Source organism: Elephas maximus, chromosome 4, assembly GCF_024166365.1.
Source record: "Elephas maximus indicus isolate mEleMax1 chromosome 4, mEleMax1 primary haplotype, whole genome shotgun sequence".
Classification (NCBI taxonomy): domain Eukaryota; kingdom Metazoa; phylum Chordata; class Mammalia; order Proboscidea; family Elephantidae; genus Elephas; species Elephas maximus.
This window is the reverse complement of record NC_064822.1, coordinates 124,636,688-124,660,636: the sequence shown is the minus strand read 5'-3', so window position 1 is coordinate 124,660,636 and position 23,949 is coordinate 124,636,688. Positions and strand designations below refer to the sequence as shown.

Here is a 23,949-nt window from a genome sequence, read left to right as displayed (position 1 = left end):
ATAATTTTAAAGTTTCATATGCAGACTTTTTAAAGCTCCCTATAATTTCTTCTAAGATGAAAACAACTTTTCAATTATTTTTCTCCTACTTCCTTGTTGGTTAAAAAAATAATAATTCTAGCTATGTAACTATATGTTAGGATTAGCTAAAATTGACCCAAAAGAACATGCTGTGACTAAAGAACTCTACCTTTGAAAAGAACCCTTTGTGAAAAGGCTGTCCAAAAGGACTCACCTTTAAGAAAAAAAAAAAAGAGGCAAGCAAAAAAGCCACTATTGTCAGGTAGTAAAAAAAATTTACATTTTAAAACCAAAGTTTCCACATGTGTTGTGGAAGGCACTTACTGATACGATTCTAAATTATTGCTAATTTTTCACCGACTCACGGTCTTCAAAACCATCACCTTTAAAAAAAGCTACCGGATCAAACATAGATGATCAGAATTTTACCGGTAAAGTTGCAAACTCTTCCAAAAACAGAAGTTTAAACATCTGGTAATCTGAGGTAGTGAAGTTACTATCTCACCTGAGTTTGAAGCCAAGATATGAGCGTCTCCCTAATTAGTTGTTGTTGAACAGTACTTAAATCCGAGTATCTGTTTCAAATAGAGAAAACAAATAAAAATGGCTGTATTTGGTGTCTGTGGTTTTGAAAAATAATAATCGCTTATACACATGAAAGGGAAAATTAGTATATCACTCGATTAGTTAAAGCTTCCTTAGATAAAGCGGTAATGCCTCTTTCATCACTGCTTTAAAGAAGATATAGAAGTAGCTGGTAGGGTACCAAGTGTTCTTAGTTTGGTATGTGGTTCAATTCATGCTAAAACAAAATGGTAACTACACATTTTTTCAAGCAGAAATTTATCTGTGTTGTCTGTTTCACAGATTAAATCAGTAGGCAAACCAAGGATCCTCTAAGCAGCATTTTATTGTTTTGCTTAATTAAAGGCACAAGTATCTATGTGGCCGCTCAGCTCTAATAAAGAGCTCTCATGTAGAAGAACAAGCCTGGTGTTGCTCTCCACCTTTAATTCAGTATTTTTGATACACTCTGGAATAAGCCAAAACACATTTATAAACCAGATGTGAGTGTCAATTTATAACCTGTCTTATGATTTCTCCAAAAAGGAGAAACTAAGCCTCTCTACGTATCTCAGAGTCAAAATGGTGAGAAAAGCCTTACTTGTATTTAACTTGATGTTCTAGTACTTGAAAGCAGAAAAACTTTATGTGATCATCACTGAAAAGGAAAAAAAGGAAAAGAAAATTGGATAAGCAGAGGATGAATTGCAACAAAGAAACCAAAGGCAAAATACTAATGAAAAGCACAGCTGAGAAGTTTCCAAACTAGACCTCTGGCTGGCTTTCTATGTATTAGTTTCATTACATTCATATCCATTTGTTTAAAAAGCTAGGAGAATATAATATTCCCATAAAATCTGGCAAGAAAATAGCCAAAAATATTAAGATGAACCTTAAACACTGTGCTTTGCAAAGAGAAGGCATTCCTTCTAAATGTAAGACATTAGGCTTCCTGGAACTTCAAAGTAAAAAGGCTAGGTATAAAAAAAACAAATGGTAGACAGTCAGAGGCTGAGTTTAATCAGAGATGGCCATCTAAGTCCCACTTAGAATTCAACCCTAGTCAGTTCTACTGCTGCCAAATCAAAAACAAGCAGGGCCACCTGGGCTGGCAGATCAGCCTCCTCAATGTCCATTTAGGAAACCAAGTCACAAATATGCAGTTCTTAAAACACAGTGACAAAAATCAACATCCATCAATTACATACTCCTAGTTGGGTCTCGGAAACCCTGGTGGCGTAATGGTTAAGACCATGGCTGCTAACCACACAGGGTCAGCAGTTCAAATCCACCAGGCGCTCCTTGGAAAAGCTATAGGGCAGTTCTACCTTGTCCTACAGTGTCACTGTGAGTTACAATCGACTCAACAGCAACAGGTTTTTTTTTTTTTTTTAATAGGCTCTCTAAAGGTAAAACAGAGTTGCAGCAAGCCACCTATAAACTATGAAGGTTACCAGTCCTCTGTTCATGGCAGACAACTGGTTTGGACCAGGCTCATACATGGAAAAAATTTTCACATGTGCGTTAAATGGTCCATACCAGAATTCAGACCTCATCTTAATTCACACTACATGAATTAAGTAAACAAAACAATTTCACATAGCAGAAGATGAAACTTACTCTTTTAAACTTTTTTCTTTTTTAACTTAGGTTTAAGTAGCATCTCTTCTGATAACGTCAAGGTTTCTGTTCTTATCACGGATGGCATTGAATCCTTAACTAAATTATACAAGACTCAGATTTTCCACACAAAAAACAAACTACAGGAAGCCTTTAATTAAAAGCCAGCTTCTATTTACTCTGAAGCATACAGTAGATACTCTTGAAACCAACTTTCACTAAACTGAAGCACTCAGTTTCCCCTGTAAAACACACTGACTTATACAACACACAGAGCTCCCACCAGAAGGCCATCACTAACAGCCACGCGCTTCTGCTCCCCCCAGTAAGCTGTCTGCTTGCTACCAGTAGTCGTGTTTTCCCCAAGCCTCACTATGCTAGTCACATGTCTTTGGTAAGAAAGTAACTTTAATTATTTATAAATTGATAAAATGAGTAAGATGAAAGTTCCTATTTCTGTAAAAATGAAGTTAAATACTTTAGAAAGTCTTCATAGAAACTCACATTACAGGGGAAAGAGAAACTTATACATATGTGGTGTGGGCCAGATAACCAGAAGACCTGGGGAGGTAGGAGTGAATAACTAATGTAAAAATCTGTACTTGCTGTTCTTCATTTCATTATTGAGACCCAAACTGCAAACTGTAGAGGTTGGACTATGGGTGTGATCAAGGAAAGAAGTGAATGCTAGTGGGCATATAACCAAACGTGGTGCTCCAATATCATAAGAATGGTAATCGAATGTTTACATACTCTAAGTTAAAAATTAAGATCTATATCATTTATGATTATCTCCTATACCAACGTTTTAGATAACCAACTATCCGGCCCGTGCATTAAGAAAATTTCTACCATATTATGTCCAAGCTGGGATCTGCTGTCAGCTGCACAACATAAGGTAAAGGATGTTTTTATTGAAAAGTCAATTCTTGAATGGCCAACATATTAATTTATGATTTTTCCCATTTCCACACTGATTGACTATACATTAACGCTTTTCCAAAAGGCAAAGTTCAAAAAGCTTTTGCTAAAACATTTTTCAAATACAGGTAAATTTAACAGTCCTGGCAAATTCACAGAAATTTAAATTCTTTTAAGTTATGCAAATTATTTTCATTACCTATATGTCCTCTGGGCTAGGGCTTCTGCACACACCTGCCAGGCATCTGGGGAAATTTTTAACTGTTCAAAATAGGCCAGGGCCTGTAAGATAGCAAAACAGAAAAATTTATTTAGAATAGTCCACCTCAATGCCCTACTAATACTACTAAACAAAACAAAACATTGAATTCAGGTTTCTTAGTTCGTGCAGCTTAGAGATCATTCCTTAAAAAAAAGGTTCAATTAAATAAATTCCATCGGTTATATACTAAAACCTGTTCCCTTACAGCAAAGGCAATAACACAAAAATGTCCTGCAAAAGAACTAAAAGAGAACTTGTAAGTGCTTTTGTCAAGTGTTACACTACTATGAAGTATACTCAAGTATAAGAATAATGTGTAAAGTATATTTTCCCTATTTAATAGCTAATATGTCATTAAAGAGGTGATTGTAAAAGACAAAACATACACTGTGCATCATGTGCTCTACGATTACACAGGAAAGGGGAGTATTTCGATTCAAGGATATCATATTAGTCCCCCCACCCCCAAAATGAGATTAAAATTTGAATACAACTGCATGATACGAATCTTGGGAAAGCACCAAATAAATGAAAAGTAAAAGCTCTATTTAGGAAGTGTGTTCCTCATCCCTTTGTTCATGAATTCAGGGCTTTATTTTCTACCAAACAGTTGAGAGAATGGGAGTTGCTTAAGCCACTCCTTTCCATTAGCATGTTTCACTAGGCTTCAATCGCAGATGCAGCTTTCACATATGACAATGGACAAGGAGCAAAGTGACTTCGTCAAGTTGTAAAAATTGTCTCACACAGCTGAAAAATTACACATAAAATAGAAACACTGCTAGATGATTTTAAAGCGCTTAGGTACTGATATAACCTTGAAATGCAGTAGAAGGAATATTAAGCATTAGAGGTATCTAAATTCAATTAGGTCAATTTTTTAAAAATGGTGGGTTGTGTCCTATTAGTGATGAAATCAATTTAGTGGGTTTGGAACAGCAATAACAAAAAAACTAAAAATAGAAAATATGAATGTATTACACCTGGCCAGAATAAACATTATTCCGTGAAATTTTACTTATCAGTCTGCAACTGTTGAGGGAACTAAGGTGAAAGTTTGGATAAGAATTGAAAGATTTAAACAGATGCTTGCTATGACTCGATGGCATCAGGTTTAGTTTGACTTTCGTTTTTTGCATGAAGTAGTTGCATCTTCCTTACCTGAATGTATTATTGGTATGGATATTACGTCTAACTAGGAAACACTCCCTCTACCAGATATTGTAAAACTGAAGGTGTGTAAGTCTGCCCTTAGGCCAGTATTGATTGCATGCTAAATGGGAACCATTAGAATTGCATGAACCCACTCAGGTCGTTAATTTGAAACAGTATAGGACGGTTGATGGACAAAAGATTACTGCTTTGATTAAAGACATGCCAAAGACTAGAGTGCTGGTGCCAACAAATTCTCTGTATAATAGCCCTGTGTGGCCCATTAAAAAGGCAGATGGGTAATGGAGGCTGATAGTAGACTATCGAGGCTTAAATAAAGTAGTGCCACCTGTGGCTTCAGCTGTTCCAGATATAGTATCAACAGTGCAGAAAAGATAGCAGGCTAAAGAAGACTGGTACTCAGTGACTGATCTTGCAAATGCCTTTTTTCGATTCCAGTCTCAGAAGAGAACCAGCCATAGTTTGCTCTCACATGGGAAGAATCCCAATCCACTTTCACTGCACTGCCACAGAGTTACTTGAATTCATGAGCTTACTGTCATAGTTTGGTTAGAAGAGACTTGGACTTGGTGCAGATCTCAAAAGTAATGATACATCACACTGACAATATTATGTTAATATCAAACACTGACTAACAGGCTAGGGCTGATCTGAATACAGCGGTGGCCCACATGACCAACAGAGGCTGCTTAATAAATCAAGCAAAAATCTAGGGCCCTGCCAAAACAGCTAAATTCTTGGGAATAACTTAAGCAGGAGCCACTTGTGGCATTCAGCAGAAAACCAAGAATAAATTGTTGTCACCACCTACCCCTAAGACTAAACAGGAGGCCCAACACTGGGTTGGGTTTATTTAGATTTTGGAGAATACATATTTCACATCTGGGAATACTGCTGGCTCCCATCCATAAAACCACTTGGAAGAAAACTGCATTCATATGAGGGCCAGAGCAAAGGCTGCTGACCAAAAGATGGGTGGTTCGAACCCACCCAGCTGCTGTGCAGAAAGACCTCCAGGAGGAAGACGTGGCAATCTGCTTCAATAAAGATTTTAGCCAAGTAAACCCTACGGGGCTGTTCTACTGTCATATGGGGTCGCTATGAGTTGAAATCAACTCAACGGCATCTAACAACAATATATGTATCGTGTGTATATACACACACACACACTAAACATACACACTGGTCCAAGATGTAAAATTATCTTTTCTTTTGTGTTAGAGGTGGAAAAAAGAAGCACAAAAGCCACCATATTAGGCGACAGTCTCCTGTACTGTCTGATTGTATGAATGAGGGAACAGGTCTTCATACACGGTCTCAATTGTTGCACCCATTGACATGAAGGTTATTAAATGAAGATCATCAAATATTAGCTTAAGTAATGGCTATCTTTAGAAATACAAGCATACAGTAATCCAAGTAGCTATAAAAGTCTTAGAAGGTTAAGTTGTTTTCTAACAGCATGCCATGAAACCCTGCTTCTGTCAAGAGAACAAGGTAGAAGTCAATCATACATGTTTCATTACTACCTAATATTTCATTTAAAAAAAAGTAGGAGGGGGAGGGAATCTAGCTGCTGGAATAGTGAGACACACTGACTTACAATTTTCTTTCAATGATAGCAGGTTTTATGCCAAAGACAATTTTTCTATTTAGGTTAAAAAGAATAATAATAACAAAAGAAAAAACCTGGAAGTTTTCAATTAACCGAAGTCTTTGTACTCTGAATCCAAGCGTTACTAGCATGTTTTTCTTTCTTAAATTCTGTGGCAATGGTAAACCAGTCATAGCTTTCATCACCTAGTTCTTCTATACTTTTTTCTAATGCTTTATTGTCTTTACGTGGCAACAGTCAGTTCAGCTACCTTTACTGCCCATGTAGGAGAGACAATAGATACAACTGAGAAGTTGAAGTTGGCAGTCATTTGTCCAACCACTCAAATAACAGAAGTTCCCACTACTCCTAACTCCACCACCAGGACTATCAGAATTCACTTTTCCTTAAGATTCTGTCTTCTTCATCCAAATTAATTGTTATTCAGGTTGGTTTAATGGGTTATCATATTAACCTTGGACTTAAGCTTAACACATGCCTGTGCCTATCAGAACCCATTTTTATTGATGAAAAGCATAACTTCATGGCACATTTTTAAAAACCTGTCAGCTGCTGGAATAAAAAAAATTTCATAAATGGAACATAAAAATAACAGGAAAAAGCCACTTAATAACTAAATCAAAAGCTTTTAGTTATTTTAAGCATGCAATACCAAGCTAAAGTTACAGGTCTATGATGCTTCTACTATGTGACTAAGGATTTTTTAAGTTTAAAGACTAAGGGTAGCTTAAACTCACAAAAATAGAAGTATCTGTCTATACACAGAAGACATGGACTTCAATGTCTTTTGATAGGCATGGTAGGTATCTTATAACCGGTTAGTAGATATTTAAGACTCAATTCCTGTTATTTTCCTGGGTTTTAGTGGGTTATAGGGCTAGTTACTTATTTAACAGCAGAGTCATGAACAGAGTTTTATATTAGAAACTAGTTGAGATTTTTCTTACTGCTTTTTAATTTTCTTTTTAAAAGCAGAACAAAAACTGCTATAATAGTGAGACTGTTAACCTTGTTCAGCTCATTTAAAAAATATATTCTTTGCCAGGAAGTGTAGAAAGAAGAAAGGAGAGGAAATGTCTCTTTCCTTCCACTTAACCTGTACTTCAAAATGCCCACATCTTTAAAAAAATTAATTACAGGCTTGTTCTTTAGACTCTTCTTTTATCATTCAGCAATAGTCATGATTACACTCGTGGGCTACATTATGTTTTATGGTTTACATTTATCCAGATATCCCATGGCATATCATAACTGCTTGTTTACATGTCTGCCTGAACTATGAACTAAATAATAAGGATGTTAAATATCACTACACAGGGGTTAAAAGACTTTTAGGCCCAGCCAAACAATGGAAAAAGAAAAACTACATGTCTGATGCTACAGAAAGTCCCTTAAACAATCGTCTACAATTCTTAAATAATTAGAAATAATGTTTGATGTAGCATAAAGTCCTGCTTTGACTTAAATGAAATTTTAATACTGACTTTTGATCAGGCAATTAAACACAAAATAAATTACAACACTACTGTTTCTGTATTCAGAATACACTCAAATCCCTCAAATTTGTTTGTATCTATTTCTAGCCAGATTAGACCTTTATGATCAAATCCATTTTTTACTCGTCATCTTCTAATGCAAATCTGTTTAACATGCTTTAAAAAAATGATTTAAGCAGACTTAACTTACCCTTTGTCTAAAGTCTGAATCAGCATTTGGATTTAGCCCTAAAAGAGCCTGTTCATCCATCCCTGCTGCTATACTTGTAGTTTCCTGATTACAATAGGCGTGCCCTCTGATCCCACAGAAGAATCCACAAACATCTGCACACACACACACAAAAAAAAACAATGTTGAAAGAAAACAGTACTTGATATAAAATAGATGCTTATCCAGAATATAATTTTGGTAAAAATTATGCAAAGAAGTTTAAGTGTTTAAAGAACGTCTTTTTAAACTATCAAGATTACAATCAAAGGAACTGTATTTTAAGAGAAAGTTCTAAGTCTAAGAAGAATGGGCCCTGCTAAATACTCCACAAGGAACGCTGGTGGTGCAGTGGTTAAAGCGCTGCACTGCTAACTGAAAGGCTGGCGGTTTGAACCCACCAGTCATTCCACGGGAGAAAGATATGGCAGTCTGCTTCTGTAAAGACTACAGACTTGGGGGGAAAGAAAGATTTCAGCCTTGGAAACCTTATGGGGCAGTTCTACTCTCTCCTATAGGGTCACCACGAGTTGGAACCGAGTGAGCAAAGGGTACCAAGAAGTACAAGAGAAGTCAAATGAAAAAGGAAGGAGTAGAACAGTAAAAAACCAGCAGTTCAACTTTTCCACAATGGGCTAGTTCCCCTTTACAGAACTCCACTCTTGCCAGCCAATTCTAGAAGTGTATTTCAGAGAATGTTTTTTAACAGTAGGTAAAAATGGACAAATAATACTGACTACAGTACTATTAAAGTATTGCTTTTTTTAAATACCTATTTTTTAGTCTCTGGAAAAATGCTAGATATGACCAGAATGAAGTTAGAGGAGTTTCATGAACAGACACGGTAATTATCTTTGCTGTTGTGAACTACCATAGAGTTGGCTCCGACTTACGGCAACTCCACGTACAACAGAAGGGAACACTGTCTGGTCTCATGCCATGCGCATAATTGCCTGCATGCTTGAGTCATTGCTGCCTTGCAACCTAGGGGGCTCATCTTCCAGCACATATCAGACAATATTCTGTTGTGCTCTATAGGGTTTTCATTAGCTAATTTTCAGAAGCAGATTGCCAGGTCTTTCTTCCCAATCTGGAAGCTCCACTTAAAATCTGTCCACCGTGGGTGACCCCGCTAGTAATTACAATACCAGTGGCACGCCATCCAGCATCGTAACGACATGCAAGCGACCAGAGTATGACAAACTGACAGACCAGGGGAGGAATCAATTACTTAAAACACACAGAAATCATTTTAAGAACTTCAACTTTTTTGCAACATATGGTCTAACATTCTCAAACCATTAAGCTCCAAAAAGCAACTTGCTTTTTGGGAGAATGTATATTTATTTGCGCAAACTCTAAGTGAAGCGAAAAAACACATTTATTCTCTTAAGCACCTTTGAGTTATGAAGACCAAGCCTTGCTACCCCCACTGAAAGACTACAGGGCTTCTTTTTTAACTACTATAACCAAACAGAAGATTGGAGTCTAAGGAGGCCAACAGACTAACGAGTGGGCCACAGTCTTTTAAGAATGGTGAAGCCACGGTCAGATGCAGGTCATCTGACTTCTGCACTCGTGTTTCCTGTCTCCCCTAGGCTTGCATGAATCAAATGGTAAGTCAGGATATGGGCTGAGAGCCTTGGAGAAGGAAGCACAGCCCCTTCACTTGCTATTATCATATATGCAGACTACAGCAAGGCAGTATAGCTCCCCACCAACCTCAGGATTAAGGTTCTAACAACTTTGAAAGACCCCTCATTGTTCTGCACCCCAAACTCAGCAAAGCCAGTGACAGTGAATCACCAGCATTAATCCAGTGGTATTCTGCCTTTTATCTTTGCACACTGCTCTTCTCCTTGTTATTGGTTAACCCCTGACCCGTCCTTCAAAACTCTGCTTAGAAGTCACCTCTTTCGAGATCATTTCTTTGACCCCTATTGGCCACCCCTCCCAAGCAGGATTAGATGCCTTTCCTTAAATACTGCTGTGCTGTCACTGTCTGCTTAGTAGTTCTCACTAAGGATTGTCTGGAATATTCACCAATGTTGAACACTGGTTTGTATTCTAATCTTGCCATTTTTTACCTGGGGCTTCATGCATAACTTACAAAACCTGAAAGCCCTTTCTAGGAAATGGGGAAAAGACCACTTGCCTCAAAAAGTTATAAAGATTTCAATGCGATAAGATATGTAAAGCAAGCCTGACACACAGTGGACCCTCAAAAGGTTATAACACAGATGTAGGCAAAAGGCAGAGGGCTATTTGAAGCATTCTGAGCTTATCATTAAAACACGGAAAAACACAAAAGAAAGCCAAAGCGACAGAGAAGCTGATCCTCTCCCTGGAAACATGCACACACACAATTTCAGAGTTTCTATGGATCCCAAACAGAAATCCTATAAAAGCTTCCTTGAATTTGCCATAACTTTGGGAAAATTGTTTAAACTTGGTCAAGTCACTTTAACTGTATGAAGGGACACAGCCAAGGAGCTCTAAGGGAAAACATGGCCAACAAACAACAACCTGTAGAAACATACAAAGTTGTTACAGTTGTCAGTACAGAAAGAAGCCCCCACAGAGAAGGTAACTAGATAATAAACATGCAATGGAAGAAGGCAAATTACCTACATGTCTGCAAAGTGAAAAGTTACAAGCCATGAAAAAAGGTGACAATCTTCCCAATAAAAGATTGTGCATGTTTACATAATGTTCCAACACGACATATGCGTGCAAACTCAAACACTTGTTACAATGCGGTAAACACTTCAATTAACGCATCCAGCAAGCATTCTAGGGGGAAGGAGGGGTGGCGAGCAACATCTAAAACATAAACCCTAACTTTTTCTCAATAGCCATTAAGAATCAAAACAATTTGGAAAAATTCCTTCACACCTACTTAAGTTCAAAGAGTACTGAATCTTCCCAGCCTTTTAACACCACTGAGAAGTTGCTTTAATAAAACGTAACTTTCCCCCCACTAACTAATCAGTACTTTTCAAAAAGTACTCGTTTTTCTGTTTACAGGCAAACAACATGTTTATCTACTGCGAAGTCGAAAGGAAATGAAGAAATGGAGTGTCCCTGCTGGCAAATTACTACACAAAAATACCTGTCATCCTTTTTGTCCTGGGGTGGGGGCGAATCAAGTTTGAGGTCCCTGAAGCTCAAGTTAACTACTGGACGGGGTACAACTGTTACAAATGGGCTTGGGGACCTTGCCCACCTTCTTGGATCCCTCCCCCAAAGGAAGCCTCGTGGCATTTCGGGTGATGAAACACCCGGCAACGGGCGGCCACGCACTAGAAATAGGTTCGGCGGCGCCGGCCGCGCGGCTGCAGCTCGTACCCACACCCACTCAGCCCACCCAACCCCGAGGCGCGCAGCCATGGAGCACCCAACCCGCATTCTTCTCCGACGGGCCGGCATCGGAGCTCCCCCGAGCCCTTCTGCCCAGCCAACTTCCCAACAGCCTCCAGCGGAACGCGTGGGGCTCGGTCCCGCTACCCCCTAGTCACCTTCCCTATCACTCCATCCCGCCTCCCCGCCTGCACTCCCGAAGGCCGGTCAAGGAGCGGGCAGGGCGGCCCTCGTCCTTGTCGTCGTCGTCCTCCGCCACGACCGCAGCGCTAACGCCAGCGATGGAGCTGGCCGGGGCCGCGCGCCTCTCGCTGCTCCGCGTCCCCGGCGCCTTCTCTTGCGTGGCGTCGGGTGGCCAAGCGAGCCAGCGGGCGGGCGGGGTCCGCGCCCAAGGAAAGGAAAGAACAAGAGGGCCGGCTAATGCCGCCACCGCCGCCTCCGCTGAGTCAGCGCAAAGCGCGCTCCCCGACTCGGCGCCGCGCGGGCCAGAGCCAGAACCTCATGGAGAGCGCGGGCGGCAGCCCGCGGGCCGAGGCAGAGAGCCTACAACTTCCAGCATGCAACGCGCAAGCGGCATTTCCGGGCGGCTGGGAGCTGAGCCTGCTACCTGGCGCTCGCTGGGAGGCGTGGTCACCGGGGCCTGTGGTGCATGCCGGGATGGGGCATCCGGCCCCGAGCCCCGCCTCCGGTCCCCGAATGCCAGGTTACGTCTGCGCCAGGTCGTAGGCGTAGGGATTGGGTTCGCGTCGCCGCCTACAGGCAGTTGGTATGTTAGGATGCGGAGCTCCAGGTACCAGGAGAATATGGCCCAAACCACGTGTGAGTCAAGTGTTCTTCTGTGGCCCCACGTGCTGAGGAACGTGAGGACATTTTCAGATCGCTGAATTTTAATATTTTATTGATATTTCGTCATTCATGGACACAAGGAGATCATACTTAGGAACACTTAGTCGTAGATTTTCCTCTATGGTATAGTGTTATTTCGTTCATTTATGTGCCGATTTATTAATACAGCAAAGAGGCAGTAGATTCAGGCTGTCTAGATTTGAATCCCATCTCGGCTGCTCACCAGGTGCTAACGTCAGGCACATTACTTAATCTGTGCTTCAGTTTACTCATCTAAAATAGGGATAATAATAGTACTGACCTCAAAGGGTTAAAATTATTTGGCACACAGTAAGTGCTCAATATTAAGGTTTCATTGTTATTTATTCAGTATATAGTAAGTACAGACTAGAATTCAGTCATCGAAACTACAGTGAAGAACAAGCAAAACTTGGAGAAAAAATGAGAACAGAACTGAATATAATTCCTGTAACAATTTAATGGCTACATCAATTGGGTGGTGGTTAAGAGCTAGGCAGCTAACCAAAAGGCCAACAGTTCGAATTCACCAGCCTTTCCTTGAAAACCCTATGAGGCAGTTGTACTCTGTCCTATAGGGTCACCAAGTGTCAGGATCAACTGGACGGTAACGGGTTTTACAGGTACGCAAAACACCGTACTAGGCATTTCATTTATAAAACATCTTGAATTCCTTTTGCATCACATATTTTTGTTTAAATGTGCCAGGCTAGGATTCCTGTCTTGTTTATTTCACACTATCCCCAGAGCCTAGCACAAGTGCCAGTCTGTATTTACAACTCAAAGGAATCATTGCATGGGTTCCTAAGTTAGCTCTAATCATCAATTGAGGCCTAGTACTAACTCAGGCCTGAGTGCCTCCAAAGTAGATGGTACATAGAGTATATTCACTACCTGATCTTAAAGAAACCTGCAGTTCAGCCTATTGTATAACTATCTTTACTCACCTTTTTCATTTGTAATTTTAAAGAAAAATTCAGCTTTTTTTTAAACAACCCCCAAAAAAACCCACTGCCCTCGAGTTGATTCCAACTCATAGCAACCCTATAGGACAGACTAGAACTGCCCCGTAGTGTTTTCAAGGAGCACCTGGTGGATTCGAACTGCCGACCTCTTAGTTAAGAGCTGTAGCACTCAACCACTACGCCACCAGGGTTTCCTTTTTTTTTTTTTTTAATACAGTTGTGTAAAAATGTACTTCATATGTCAAATGACAGCCATTTATCTACAGTTTATCTAACATTGGGCTTTTTCTTTAGAGTAGTTCATATACCTAGGATAGTAAAAATCTTTCAATTTTGGGAGTTCATATTATTTCAGAACAAATTAAAGAAGCACTTGGAATTCAACTGAAGAGGATCTGAGAGCGATACTAAATTTGACCATTCCATATTCTGGCTCCCCAGTCCATGAAGGCGTGGACAGTGTCTCATCTCAGACTAACATAAAATGTCAGTAACCCTGTCATTATTTTAAATTAAAGGATGTATGTTTGCATATGGCAATGCTTTTATCTATTAATTGCCAACACTGAGAATTTATGTGCCAAACGTAGTTCTAAGTGTTCATACGTTAATCCTCACAACCCTATGAGGTAACTACTATTATTATCCCTATTTGATTGAGATGGAAATTAAAGTGCTGTCAAAAACATAAATGTGCAGAGAAACACCAAAAATTAGTGTAACAGAATATATTTATTTTGAGTAGACACGATTCAAATCAGGCAGTGTCTGAACCCAAAGTATTTGTAAAGCAAAATCAAACCAAACCCATTTCCAAAGCTGTGTTCTTTACAGAAGCAGACTGCCACATCTTTTGCCCACTGAGCATCTGGTGGCTTCGAACCACCAACCTTTCCATTTAGCAGCTGAGTGCTTCAGCCACTGCATGACCAGGGATCTTCCTATTTGGAAGGATGCTCCGAAGACAGTATGATGAAAGCCATAGGTCATTGTTATGTTCATTTATCAGGAGATAACCTCAAAACAGCTGCAGAGTTTCAGGTTGTTGGAGAAACAGACTCACTAAGGACAAGCCATACATTTTCCAGTCAGATCCTCAGGGTTTCTGCTCCTAGAAACTGGTGCACAAGGATAATTCTCTAAAAAAGCCCAATGCCTAAGGCAAAATGATCTCTGCTAAACTGCTTACTGGGTGATTGTTTGACTTGAAGGTGACTTTAGGAAAACAGTTCCTTAAAGGTTCAAGGTTCAAAAAGACACTTAAGGGTAGGTAGCCAGGGTGGGTCAACCCAATTTCATGAACCCAGAAATCTGGATTCCAGGAGGATCAAAACGATTTTGAAAGTGCACAGAAGTTTAGTAGAGCTGGGATTCAAACCCACATAGTCTGACTCTACAGTCTGTGCTCCTAACCTCTGTCTCTCAAATCAAGTTCCATTAAGGTTGATGATAGTTTTGAATTATAGTACTAAGTCAGTTCTTCCTATAAATATGCTCAGATGTCCCTTTCTTATAACGTTAAAACTTTACTTGCTCCTGCCTTATATTTTTCTCTTTTTTTTTTTCCATTTGCCAGAGTACTTGCAAGAAATATGGTAAATAACATTTATGTAGTTCATTATGATTTACAACAGACCTTCATATATATTTTCTAATTTGTTCCTCTTAACCTTGTAGGGAGAGACCAGGTGTCGTCATCATCGTTTTTAATTTACAGATAAGGAAACCGAGGTGGATTTATATTAACTTATCATTCCTTTGAGTAAGTTGATTGTTATTTCGATGTTGCCCCTTTTTTTTTTTTTTTTAACTTCTCATGTCACACAGCTAGTAAATGGTGGAGTAAAATCTTGAACTCTTGATTCAAGATTTCTTATCTCCTGTACACCATATTTGTTTCCTATAGTTATTCTTCTGTTTCCTCATTTTTTTGTAAACTGTCTTCTGCTCCCAAATCACTCTATCAAACTTCTACAAATTATCCAATTCTGTGAACATTTTTATTTATTTATTCATTTCTTCCAACCTCTCTTTCCTTTCTTGGCTTCTGATCCTATATTATCCTCAAACTCCTTTTACTTTTTTAGCCACTCTTGTCTTCTTCACCACTTCGCTACTTTTGTTCTCTCAACACGTCTTCCCCAAGGTTATGTCCTTAGTCATCTGGTTTCTTTCTCTATACTCTCTCCCTTAGTAATTATCCATTTCTGCAGCTTCAATTCTTGATCATATGAAGATGATCCCCAATTCTATACCTCTAGTTCTCCTATTCTGTATTCCCAACTGGCATTCCCAGCCACCTACACGTCTCCCTAGCACCTCACCTCTGCCATGTTTAAAATCAAAGTCATGATCATCCCTACAAAATATATCTCCTTCCTAATGGGGTTTTTTCTACCAATGTATTGAGCCTCTCAATATGGCTCAGTGCACTTAGGGTCATCTTTGCCTCCTTCGTATTCAATGACCTGGTTGTATTTCAGCATGGCATTTCCTATCACATCTTTTTTGCTTTCCTTACTTCCTCTACCTTAGATTAGACCCTCAAGGTGTCTCTCCTATGCTTAGTGAAGTAGCTTCATTCAAGGAAATATATCCAATACTTGCAATGGCTATCTCTAGATGGTGAAATTGTGGGTAACTTTTGTTTTCTTCTTTGTACTTCTTGGAGTTAAAAAAAAAATTCTCTACAGTGACCAAGTACTTGCATAATCAGAATAGGACTTTAAAAAATACTCACAATAATAAAAGGAAAAAATAGTTTCATTCACTGAGCATTTATTGAATGTTATTTCACTAATGAAGCCTTTCTTGATTTCCTCAACTAGACTTGTTTGATCATTATTTTGATGTTGCTTTTTTAAAAAACCTCTCTTAGGTTATTAATATGTCTTTGTTTTGTATTAAATTTGGGTGATTGTCTTACCCCTATTTGACAGTCAATTCTTGCAGTCTGAAAGTAAGTCTTACCCGGATTCTGTTGATGGATAATAATTTCTCAATATATATTCATGAAATGTATTGACCCCAAAATAGCATAATTATGAGCTGATAACCGCTGGGTCCTCTGTCAATTTTTTTTCTTTGTGTGCTTCATCTCAACATTTATTAAACCTAATGCCATTGTCACCAAAAGCTCATTCAGGATTGGCTTCTTGGCAGAGAGGGCAATTGGAAAACAGGTCAGGTATGCCATCTTTATTGGTCCTAGCGCAATCATTGGTTTCTTTTAAAGGAAGTGGGTGTTAAGTAGGAAGCCTGAGAGGCAGAATAGAGCACTGGAGCATTATTCAATATAAGAAAACTTTATTATTTTTTTTTAAATCCAAAGCATTTGCATGGTCTCTTAAAAAAAAAACCCTGTTGCCGTTAAGTACATTCCGACTCATAGCGACCCTACAGGACAAAGCAGAACTGCTCCACAGGATTTCCAGGGTGCATCTGGTGGGTTCGAACTGCTGACCTTTTGGTTAGCAGCCGTAGCTCTTAACCACTTGGACCTCGTTATAATGATACCTCTTCACAGTAAGTCAGCTTATTGTTCATTGTTGTCAATATTTAAATGTCAGTATCCATGAACAGAAAGTAGAAGCACTATAAGGAGCCCCAGTGGTACAGTGGTTAAGTGCTCAACTGCTAACTGAAAGGTCGGTGGTTGGAATCACCAGCGGTTTTGTGGGGAAAAAAGACCTAGCAGTCTGCTCCTATAAAGATTATAGCCTAGGAAACCCTCTGTGGGCAGTTCTACTCTGTAACATAGGGTCACTATGAGAAGTACAACCAGAATGCTCCTTAGAAGCAAGGATGGCAAGACTGCATCTTACATACTTTGGACATATTGTCAGGAGGGATCAGTCCCTGGAGAAGGACATCATGCTTGGCAGAGTACAGGGTCAGCGGAAAAGAGGAAGACCCTCAACGAGGTGGATTGACACGGTAGCTGCAACAATGAGCTCAAGCATAACAACGATTGTAAGGATGGCTCAGGACTGGGCAGTGTTTCGTTCTGTTGTGCATAGGGTCGCTATGAGTCGGAACCGACTCGACAGCACCTAACAACAACATGAGTTGGAATGGACTCAATGGCACACAGCAACAACCAGAAGCACTATACATTCCTAAATCAGACACCTTTAAAAATTCAGATTCTACTTACCTATCACAGATTTCAAGTTTCTTTCTTTGTATATTGTCTGTCTTTAATTTCAAGCGAGGGAATGGGAACACTTGGGATTCTTAGACTCAGTGAGGAGGTACTTCTATTTTAAAACATCTAGTTTAAAATCCTTAGAGTGTTCTCATGACTTATGGCCCCGATCCATCAAAAACAGTACTAAAAAGAAATAAAGTAAAAGTGCTGTTCTTGTGTGTATGTGTATTAGATTCTTGCCTTGAGCCTTAGTCTAAAATTTAAAAAATCAGACTAGCATTGAATGAAGAATTTGATGTTACTTTGTAGATAGGGAGCCAGATGACATACATAACAGGAAATCACATACTTGGTGAGCTTATTTTTTAAACACTTACATGGTGTTAACTGTGTTCCAATTACCTGTTTAACTACTTTAAAAACACTGCTAATCCTCATGATAATCCAATGAGATACGTCATAGATGAGGAAACTGAGGCACAGAGAGATGAAATAACTTGCCCGATGTCCTTCAGTTACCAAGTGGGAGAGCTGGAGTTTGAACCCAGGCAGTCTGGCTCTACAAACTATGCTCATCAAACTAAGCTAATTGAATTTGACCATCCCTGAGCCTGAAATCACTGTTCTCCCAGTGAAAGTCAAGGGAAGTGCCTTTGGGCATTAGTTCCAGGTAAATAATGTTCCATTTCTTTTGATAGTTTCATTAAGAAACATCTATTAAGTGCTCAATTGCACAGGATGCTGTACCAAATACTTCTTGGGTGTGATTGGATTAGAAATCTGAATTCAGGGCTCAGGCTCTAGGAGGAGGCTCTCTGTTGGGTCTGGGGGAAGATCCTTGTCTCAGCTTCTTAATCCTGGCACTCCTTGGTTCTTCGGCATCTACCTTCCCCCATTCATGCTTCCTTGCTTCTCTGACTAATCTGATCCTTTGATATCTCAGAAGTGGTTGGTTTAAAATACACCCTATACTGCTATGGTCTCATTAACATAAGAAAGAAAAGCCTATTCCCAAATGTTGTTGTTAGGGGCTGTTGAGTCGGTTCCTACTGATAGGGACCCTGTGTACAACAGGATGAAACACTGCCTGGTCCTGTGCCATTCTCACAATCCTTATTATGTTTGAGCCCATTGTTGCAGCCACTGTATCAGTCCATCTCGTTGAGGGACTTCTCTTTCTCTCTTTTTTTTTTTTGTTTTGTACAGAACAAACTCTCCCTTCTTAACCTTGGGTTCCCTATTACCAGCTTTCCTGTCCCCTCCTGCCTTCTAGTCCTTACCCCGGGCTGGTGTGCCCCTTTAGTCTCGTTTTGTTTGATGGGCCTGTCTAATCTTTGGCTGAAAGATGAACCTCGAGAGTGACTTCATTACTGAGCTAAAAGGGTGTACAGGGGCCATACTCTCAGGGTTTCTCCAGTTTCTGTCAGGCCAGTAAGTTTTTTTGTGTGTGTGAGTTAGAGTTTTGTTCTACATTTTTCTCCAGCTCTGTCTGGGACCCTCTATTGTGATCCTTGTCAGAGCAGTCAGTGGTGGTAGCTGGGCCCCATCTCATTGTAGGGTTTTTATCTTTTTTGCTGACCCTCTACATTATCAAGCATGATGTCCTTTTCCAGGGACTGGTCCCTCTTGATAACATGTCCAAAGTACATGAGATGAAGTCTCACCATCCTGGCTTCCAAGGAGCACTCTGGATGTACTTCTTCCAAGACGGATTTGTTAGTTCTTCTGGTAGTCCCTGGTACATTCAATATTCTTTGCCAACACCGTAATTCAAAGGCATCAGTTCTTCAATCTTCCTTATTCATCGCCCAGCTTTTGCATGCATATGAGATGACTGAAAATATCATGGCTTTGGTCAGGCACGCCTTAGTCCTCAAAGTGCCATCATTGCTTTTTAATACTTTAAAGAAGTCTTTTGCAGCAGATTTGCCTAATACAATACGTTGTTTTATTTATTTATTTATTTATTTATTATTTTATTGTGTTTTATGTGAAAGTTTACAGAGCAAATTAGTTTCTCATTCAACAATTAATACACAAATTGTTTTGTGACATTAGTTGCAAACCCCACAATGTGTCAGCACTCTCCCCTTCTCCTCCCTGGTTTCCCTGTTTCCATTCGTTCAATTTTCCTGTCCCTTCCTGCCTTCTCATCTTTGCTTTTGGGCAGGTGTGCCCACTGAGTCTTGTGTACCTGATTGGACTGTGAAGCCCGTTCCTCATGTGTGTTGTTGTTTGTTTTGTAGAACTGTCTAATCTTTGGCTGAAGGATGAACTTCGGGGGTGACTTCAGTTCGAAGTTAAAAGGGTATCCGGGAGCCATATTATCAGGGCTCCTCCAGTCTCTGTTAGACCAGTAAATCTGGTCTTTTTTTGTGAATTTTAATTTTGTTCTGCATTTTTCTTTGATTTCTTGACTGCTGCTTCTATGGGTGTTGATTGTGGATCCAAGTAAAATGAAATCCTTGACAACTTCAGTATTTTCTCCATTTATCATGACGTTGCTTATTGGTCCACACGTATAGGGGTTACGATTTACAACATGTATTTTTTTTTTGGGGGGGGGGGACACAATTCAATCCATAACAGAGAGGCAGGAAGTTCCATTTTACAGATGATGGAACTGAGGCTCAGGAAGGTGGTGACCTTCCAAAAGTCACACAGATAGTGACAAACAGGGCCAGAGCTCTAGTCCAGTTCTCTTGACTCTAAGTCCAGTGTGCTTTCCCCTATATTAAATCCCTTTCTTGCAGTCTGAACTCTGCTGTTACCTTGGCAACAGTGTAGAACACTGGTGCCTGGAAACCATGATACTGCCTTCTCTGTGTGCCACAAAGTTCAAAGTTTAACTGAGGTCATCTTAGCTACTAATGCTTGTGTTAAATTCTCTTCTTCGTGTACTTCATTGTAATGCTTGTTAAGCCTAGTGCCCTCGTCACCAAAAGCTCATTTGTGATGGGCTTCTTGGCAGACATATCAGATATGGTGTCTTTTTTGGTTTGAGTCCAGCCATTCTGTTTCTCTTAGTCTCAATTACCTGAAAGGAAGTGAATGTGAAGGAAGAAGCCTCAGAGACGCAGAATAGCTGAACAGTGGCCTAAAGTGAGGTTTTTTTTTTCTTTTTTTTTTTTTTGCCTGTTTGGGCTTCCCATTGCATCTTTGACAATGTTGCCATTTTACTTAGAGTAGCTCTTGAGAGATTTGGCTGTTAGGCAAAATTGAAGGGCCTTTGCCTTTCTGTTGATTTGAAGCAACAGACTCTTTAAGAGTGGCTCTGATAGGGAATAGTCTTTAAGAGGACATAATCATGTCTCTGTGGCTCATTTTTCATCCAATTATGAAGTTATGAAGAGTCAGATAATGCCCAGATGTATGATCAGAATCCTAAGAAAACTTTAAATGCTAGGTCATTTAAGATTTTGCCAGCAGGTGGCACTTCTCCCCTCACCAAATACCATCTTTCTCCAAGGAAAGAAACACTGGTCCTATTTGCTGCTATTGAGTTTCTTACAATCTTCACAATCTCCTTAGACTCTAAACCATTGCCGTTGAGTCAATTCTAATTCATAGCAACCCTGTAGGCCAGAGTAGAACTGCCCCACTGGGTTTCCAAAGCTATAATCTTTAGGGAAGCTGACTGCCACATCTTTCTCCTCCTGGCCTGGACAGCTGGTGGGTTCAAACTCATGACCTGTCATTTAGCAGCTAAGTTCTTAACCACTGCACCACTAGGGCTCCTTAGACCCAAACCCTTCTCATTCCCCTTTGTAGCATTTGTAGCATTTATTCACCAGCCAATAAGCTACAACTTTTTGAGATGCCAGCCCATTCACTTGTTTGCTCATTTGTTCATTCATTCATTCATTCATCCACATCCATCCTACACAGATTGTGCCCGGACTAACAGGCCTTGTCCTGGGCACTGGGAACACAATCATCTATTATCTAGGCTCAGGTGTGCCCAAATCAATTTATTATAAAATCTCTTCTCTCAGAGAGCTTTTAACTAGTTGGAGAAAAAAGACCTATGTATGCCATGACAAAATTGGAGAGCTATATCAGACAATGTTATAATCACATGCTAAATTTGTGTGATTGATCTTAATAGAGTCCTAGGGTTGTTCTGCCTATTCAAAAACATAAGTAAATTACATCTCAATTAAGTTCTAGGAAATTCGTTTCCAAGTCAGGTGAAAACTGTGACTTTCTATATTAATAAAGTTTGAAAGGAATGAACTGGTCCGCAATAACTGAGATAGGCAGGGGCTGGCGTAAGGGGAGGGGACAAAGAGTCATTTAATATCCGTCTCCCAACCCCAGGATGCTTGACGGGCATAAAACCGAAGTCCTGGTCAACCCCGGACTGAAAGACCAGCGTCTTGCCCTGCCCATTGTTGTCTGAGGTTAGGACAACGGTTGGAGGGCGAAGAAGGGGGACTCCAGGGAATTAGATCCCGGAGTCGGAGCCCGGGCTCCTAGCGCCCGGGAGCGGTGGCGGCAGCGCTTTGTGGCGCGCGCGGGTTCTACCGCGGGCGGCGCGGAGGCGGGGCCGGACCCAAGAGGCGCCGGTCTTCCCCGCGCTCTGCCCGGCCGCGGGTACCGCGCTTGGCAAGCCCCATGCCGGGGGGCTTCCCTGCGCGCACGAACAGCCGCCTGGACACGTTCCTGCGGCGGCACCTGCCACCGGAGATCTACGACGCCATCCGCGCCTACGAGTCATGCGTTGTGGTGTCGGACTCGGAGAAACATACCTTCAAGTATGTGGTGCTCAGCGACCGGGTCATCTACCTGACCGAGAACCCGCCCAAGTCCATTCGTCGAGTCGTGGCGTTGCGGGACGTCGTGGCTATTGACCTGGTGAGGAGAGGGGGCGGGCGGGCGCGGGAACGCAGCACGAACCCCTTTTCTCTGGCTTCCGTTTTCCAGCCTTCCTGCACGCGGGAACAAAGAGGAGGAGGAGGAGTAGGAAGACCTTCCCCATCCCGCCCGGGACTCCTGCACTCTCCTAACTTAGTTCATTACAAGCAGCCACGGAGGAAACCTGCACATTGCAAATAAAGATGCCTTTCCCATTCTCATCGTGTATATCCTCTTGCCTCCTCCTCCCTCTTCTACCACCGTAGAGCTATGGCTTGAGAACATAACCACCTCATCAAGATTATGTCGTAAAGTCATTCCTTCCTTCACTAAGCACCTAGTCTGTTCCAGGTACTGTGTTACACCTCGAGCATGCAAAAGCAAAGTGGGCTCCTTCCTAGAAGCGGTTGTGGGAGAGACAGAAAGCCAACACCAGTGCAAATAAATGCCATGTGATAAGTGGTGCTAATGCCTTGTTTACTGTTTTATCCCCAGCTTTTAGAGCATATTAGGTGTTTAGTATGAATAGGTGAATGCATGCCTTAATGAGATGTGCACAGGTTGCCTTGCAATCTCAGGCAGGTTACTTGATCCAGATTGGGTACAGGGCATGCTGGGAAAACTTCCTGGAAGGAATGTCATCAGAGCTGAGACTGGAAGGAGATAAAACCTGGCAGTAGCCATGCCTTGTCCCAGTTTTTAGTGTGTTGCGAATGTTACCCCTTTCCTCCAGGAATAGATTTCGCTTATAAACCAGCAACAGATTGGAAGCACAGTCACCTCTCCAGTTACTGTTTTTTTTCTCCTTTGTCTGAGCAGCACTCCAGGTTTGTTTTTCCTTTTTCCACTGGGGACAGGTGTCTAGCCTCTTTTTTTTTTCTTCTCTTACCTGAGTGCATCCCCCAGGGAGAGGTTGGCACGACTCAACGGGGCTGCTTTACCAAGAGAATCAGAGGTTATTTTGAAAGTATTCATATGGAAAATAATAAATATTAAATAAAAAGGTATTTCTATTTACTTTGTGCAAATTTATTTTGCCTCTCTTTTTGAGTAAAAGTTGGAAGAAAAACTTTGTCTTTTTCTTCAAGACCACTATATCCATTCTCTTGAACTAAATTTTTTTTTAATTTTCTTCAGCAAATATTTTAAATCATAATAAAGCCTCAACTTTTTCTATTTCTTCAGTGTAAACATTTATTGTTCGACAAAAAGTAACGATTTCAGGATATTATTTTTAAAAAAAAAGTTGCCATTGAGTTGATCCCCCAAAAGGCACAGTATATGTACTTCAGAAGTTGTTCTGTATTTTTCTTTTTAAGCTATCAGAATCTGAAAAGTGCAGTAACACTTTCTTAGGCCCCTGAACCAAAAATCCTACAAGGAGGTATAACAACTTCTTTGATCAAGCCTTATGTACAAGGTTTATCTTTCAGGCACAGTGAAGAATGTACATCTGAAAACGTCCTGAACAAATCTTTCAGCATTGTTGATAGCATTGAATGTCCATTTTGCACAATTGTAGTTTAACTTTGAAAGTTGTAGGCCCCGAAAAGACAATTATGTCCTAAATCCCTGGAACCTGTGAATACATTACATTACATGTTACATATGATAGAAAGGAATTAAGGTTGCAGGTGGAATTAAGGCTGCGAATCAGGTGACTTAAAAATAGGGAGATATCCTGTATCATCCATTTAGGCTCAATGTAACCAAAAAACTAAACCAGTCCTGCCTGGAGGGGAGATGAGAGGGTGGAGGGGGTTAGAAGCTGGCGAAAAGGACATGAAAAGAGGGAGTGGAGGGAGAGAGCGGGCTGTCTCATTAGGGGGAGAGTAATTGGGAGTGTGTAGCAAGGTGTATATGGGTTTTTGTG

At 40.6% G+C, this 23,949-nt stretch overlaps 2 protein-coding genes across 4 annotated transcripts in view; one reads left to right on the top strand and one right to left on the bottom strand.

Annotated features, from left to right (window-relative positions):
* Positions 1 to 11,800, bottom strand: part of XPOT (exportin for tRNA) — a 41,564-nt gene extending 29,764 nt beyond the window's left edge. For 2 of the 3 annotated variants that reach the window (XM_049883771.1, XM_049883772.1), the window contains exons 1-5: positions 10,993 to 11,389; positions 7,863 to 7,996; positions 3,326 to 3,408; positions 1,187 to 1,243; positions 527 to 596 (exon numbers count right to left, since the gene is read on the bottom strand). In XM_049883771.1, the coding sequence (XP_049739728.1) occupies positions 527 to 596; positions 1,187 to 1,243; positions 3,326 to 3,408; positions 7,863 to 7,996; positions 10,993 to 10,999 (351 nt within the window). In that variant the 5' untranslated portion in view covers positions 11,000 to 11,389. The other variant, XM_049883773.1, reaches the window with a different exon arrangement.
* Positions 11,801 to 21,489: 9,689 nt separating this feature from the next.
* C4H12orf56 (chromosome 4 C12orf56 homolog) overlaps positions 21,490 to 23,949 on the top strand; it is an 88,197-nt gene continuing 85,737 nt past the window's right edge. Inside the window, exon 1 of the mRNA XM_049883767.1 lies at positions 21,490 to 22,076. Within this exon, the coding sequence (XP_049739724.1) occupies positions 21,837 to 22,076 (240 nt within the window). The 5' untranslated portion in view covers positions 21,490 to 21,836. The remainder of the gene's footprint in view (positions 22,077 to 23,949) is intronic.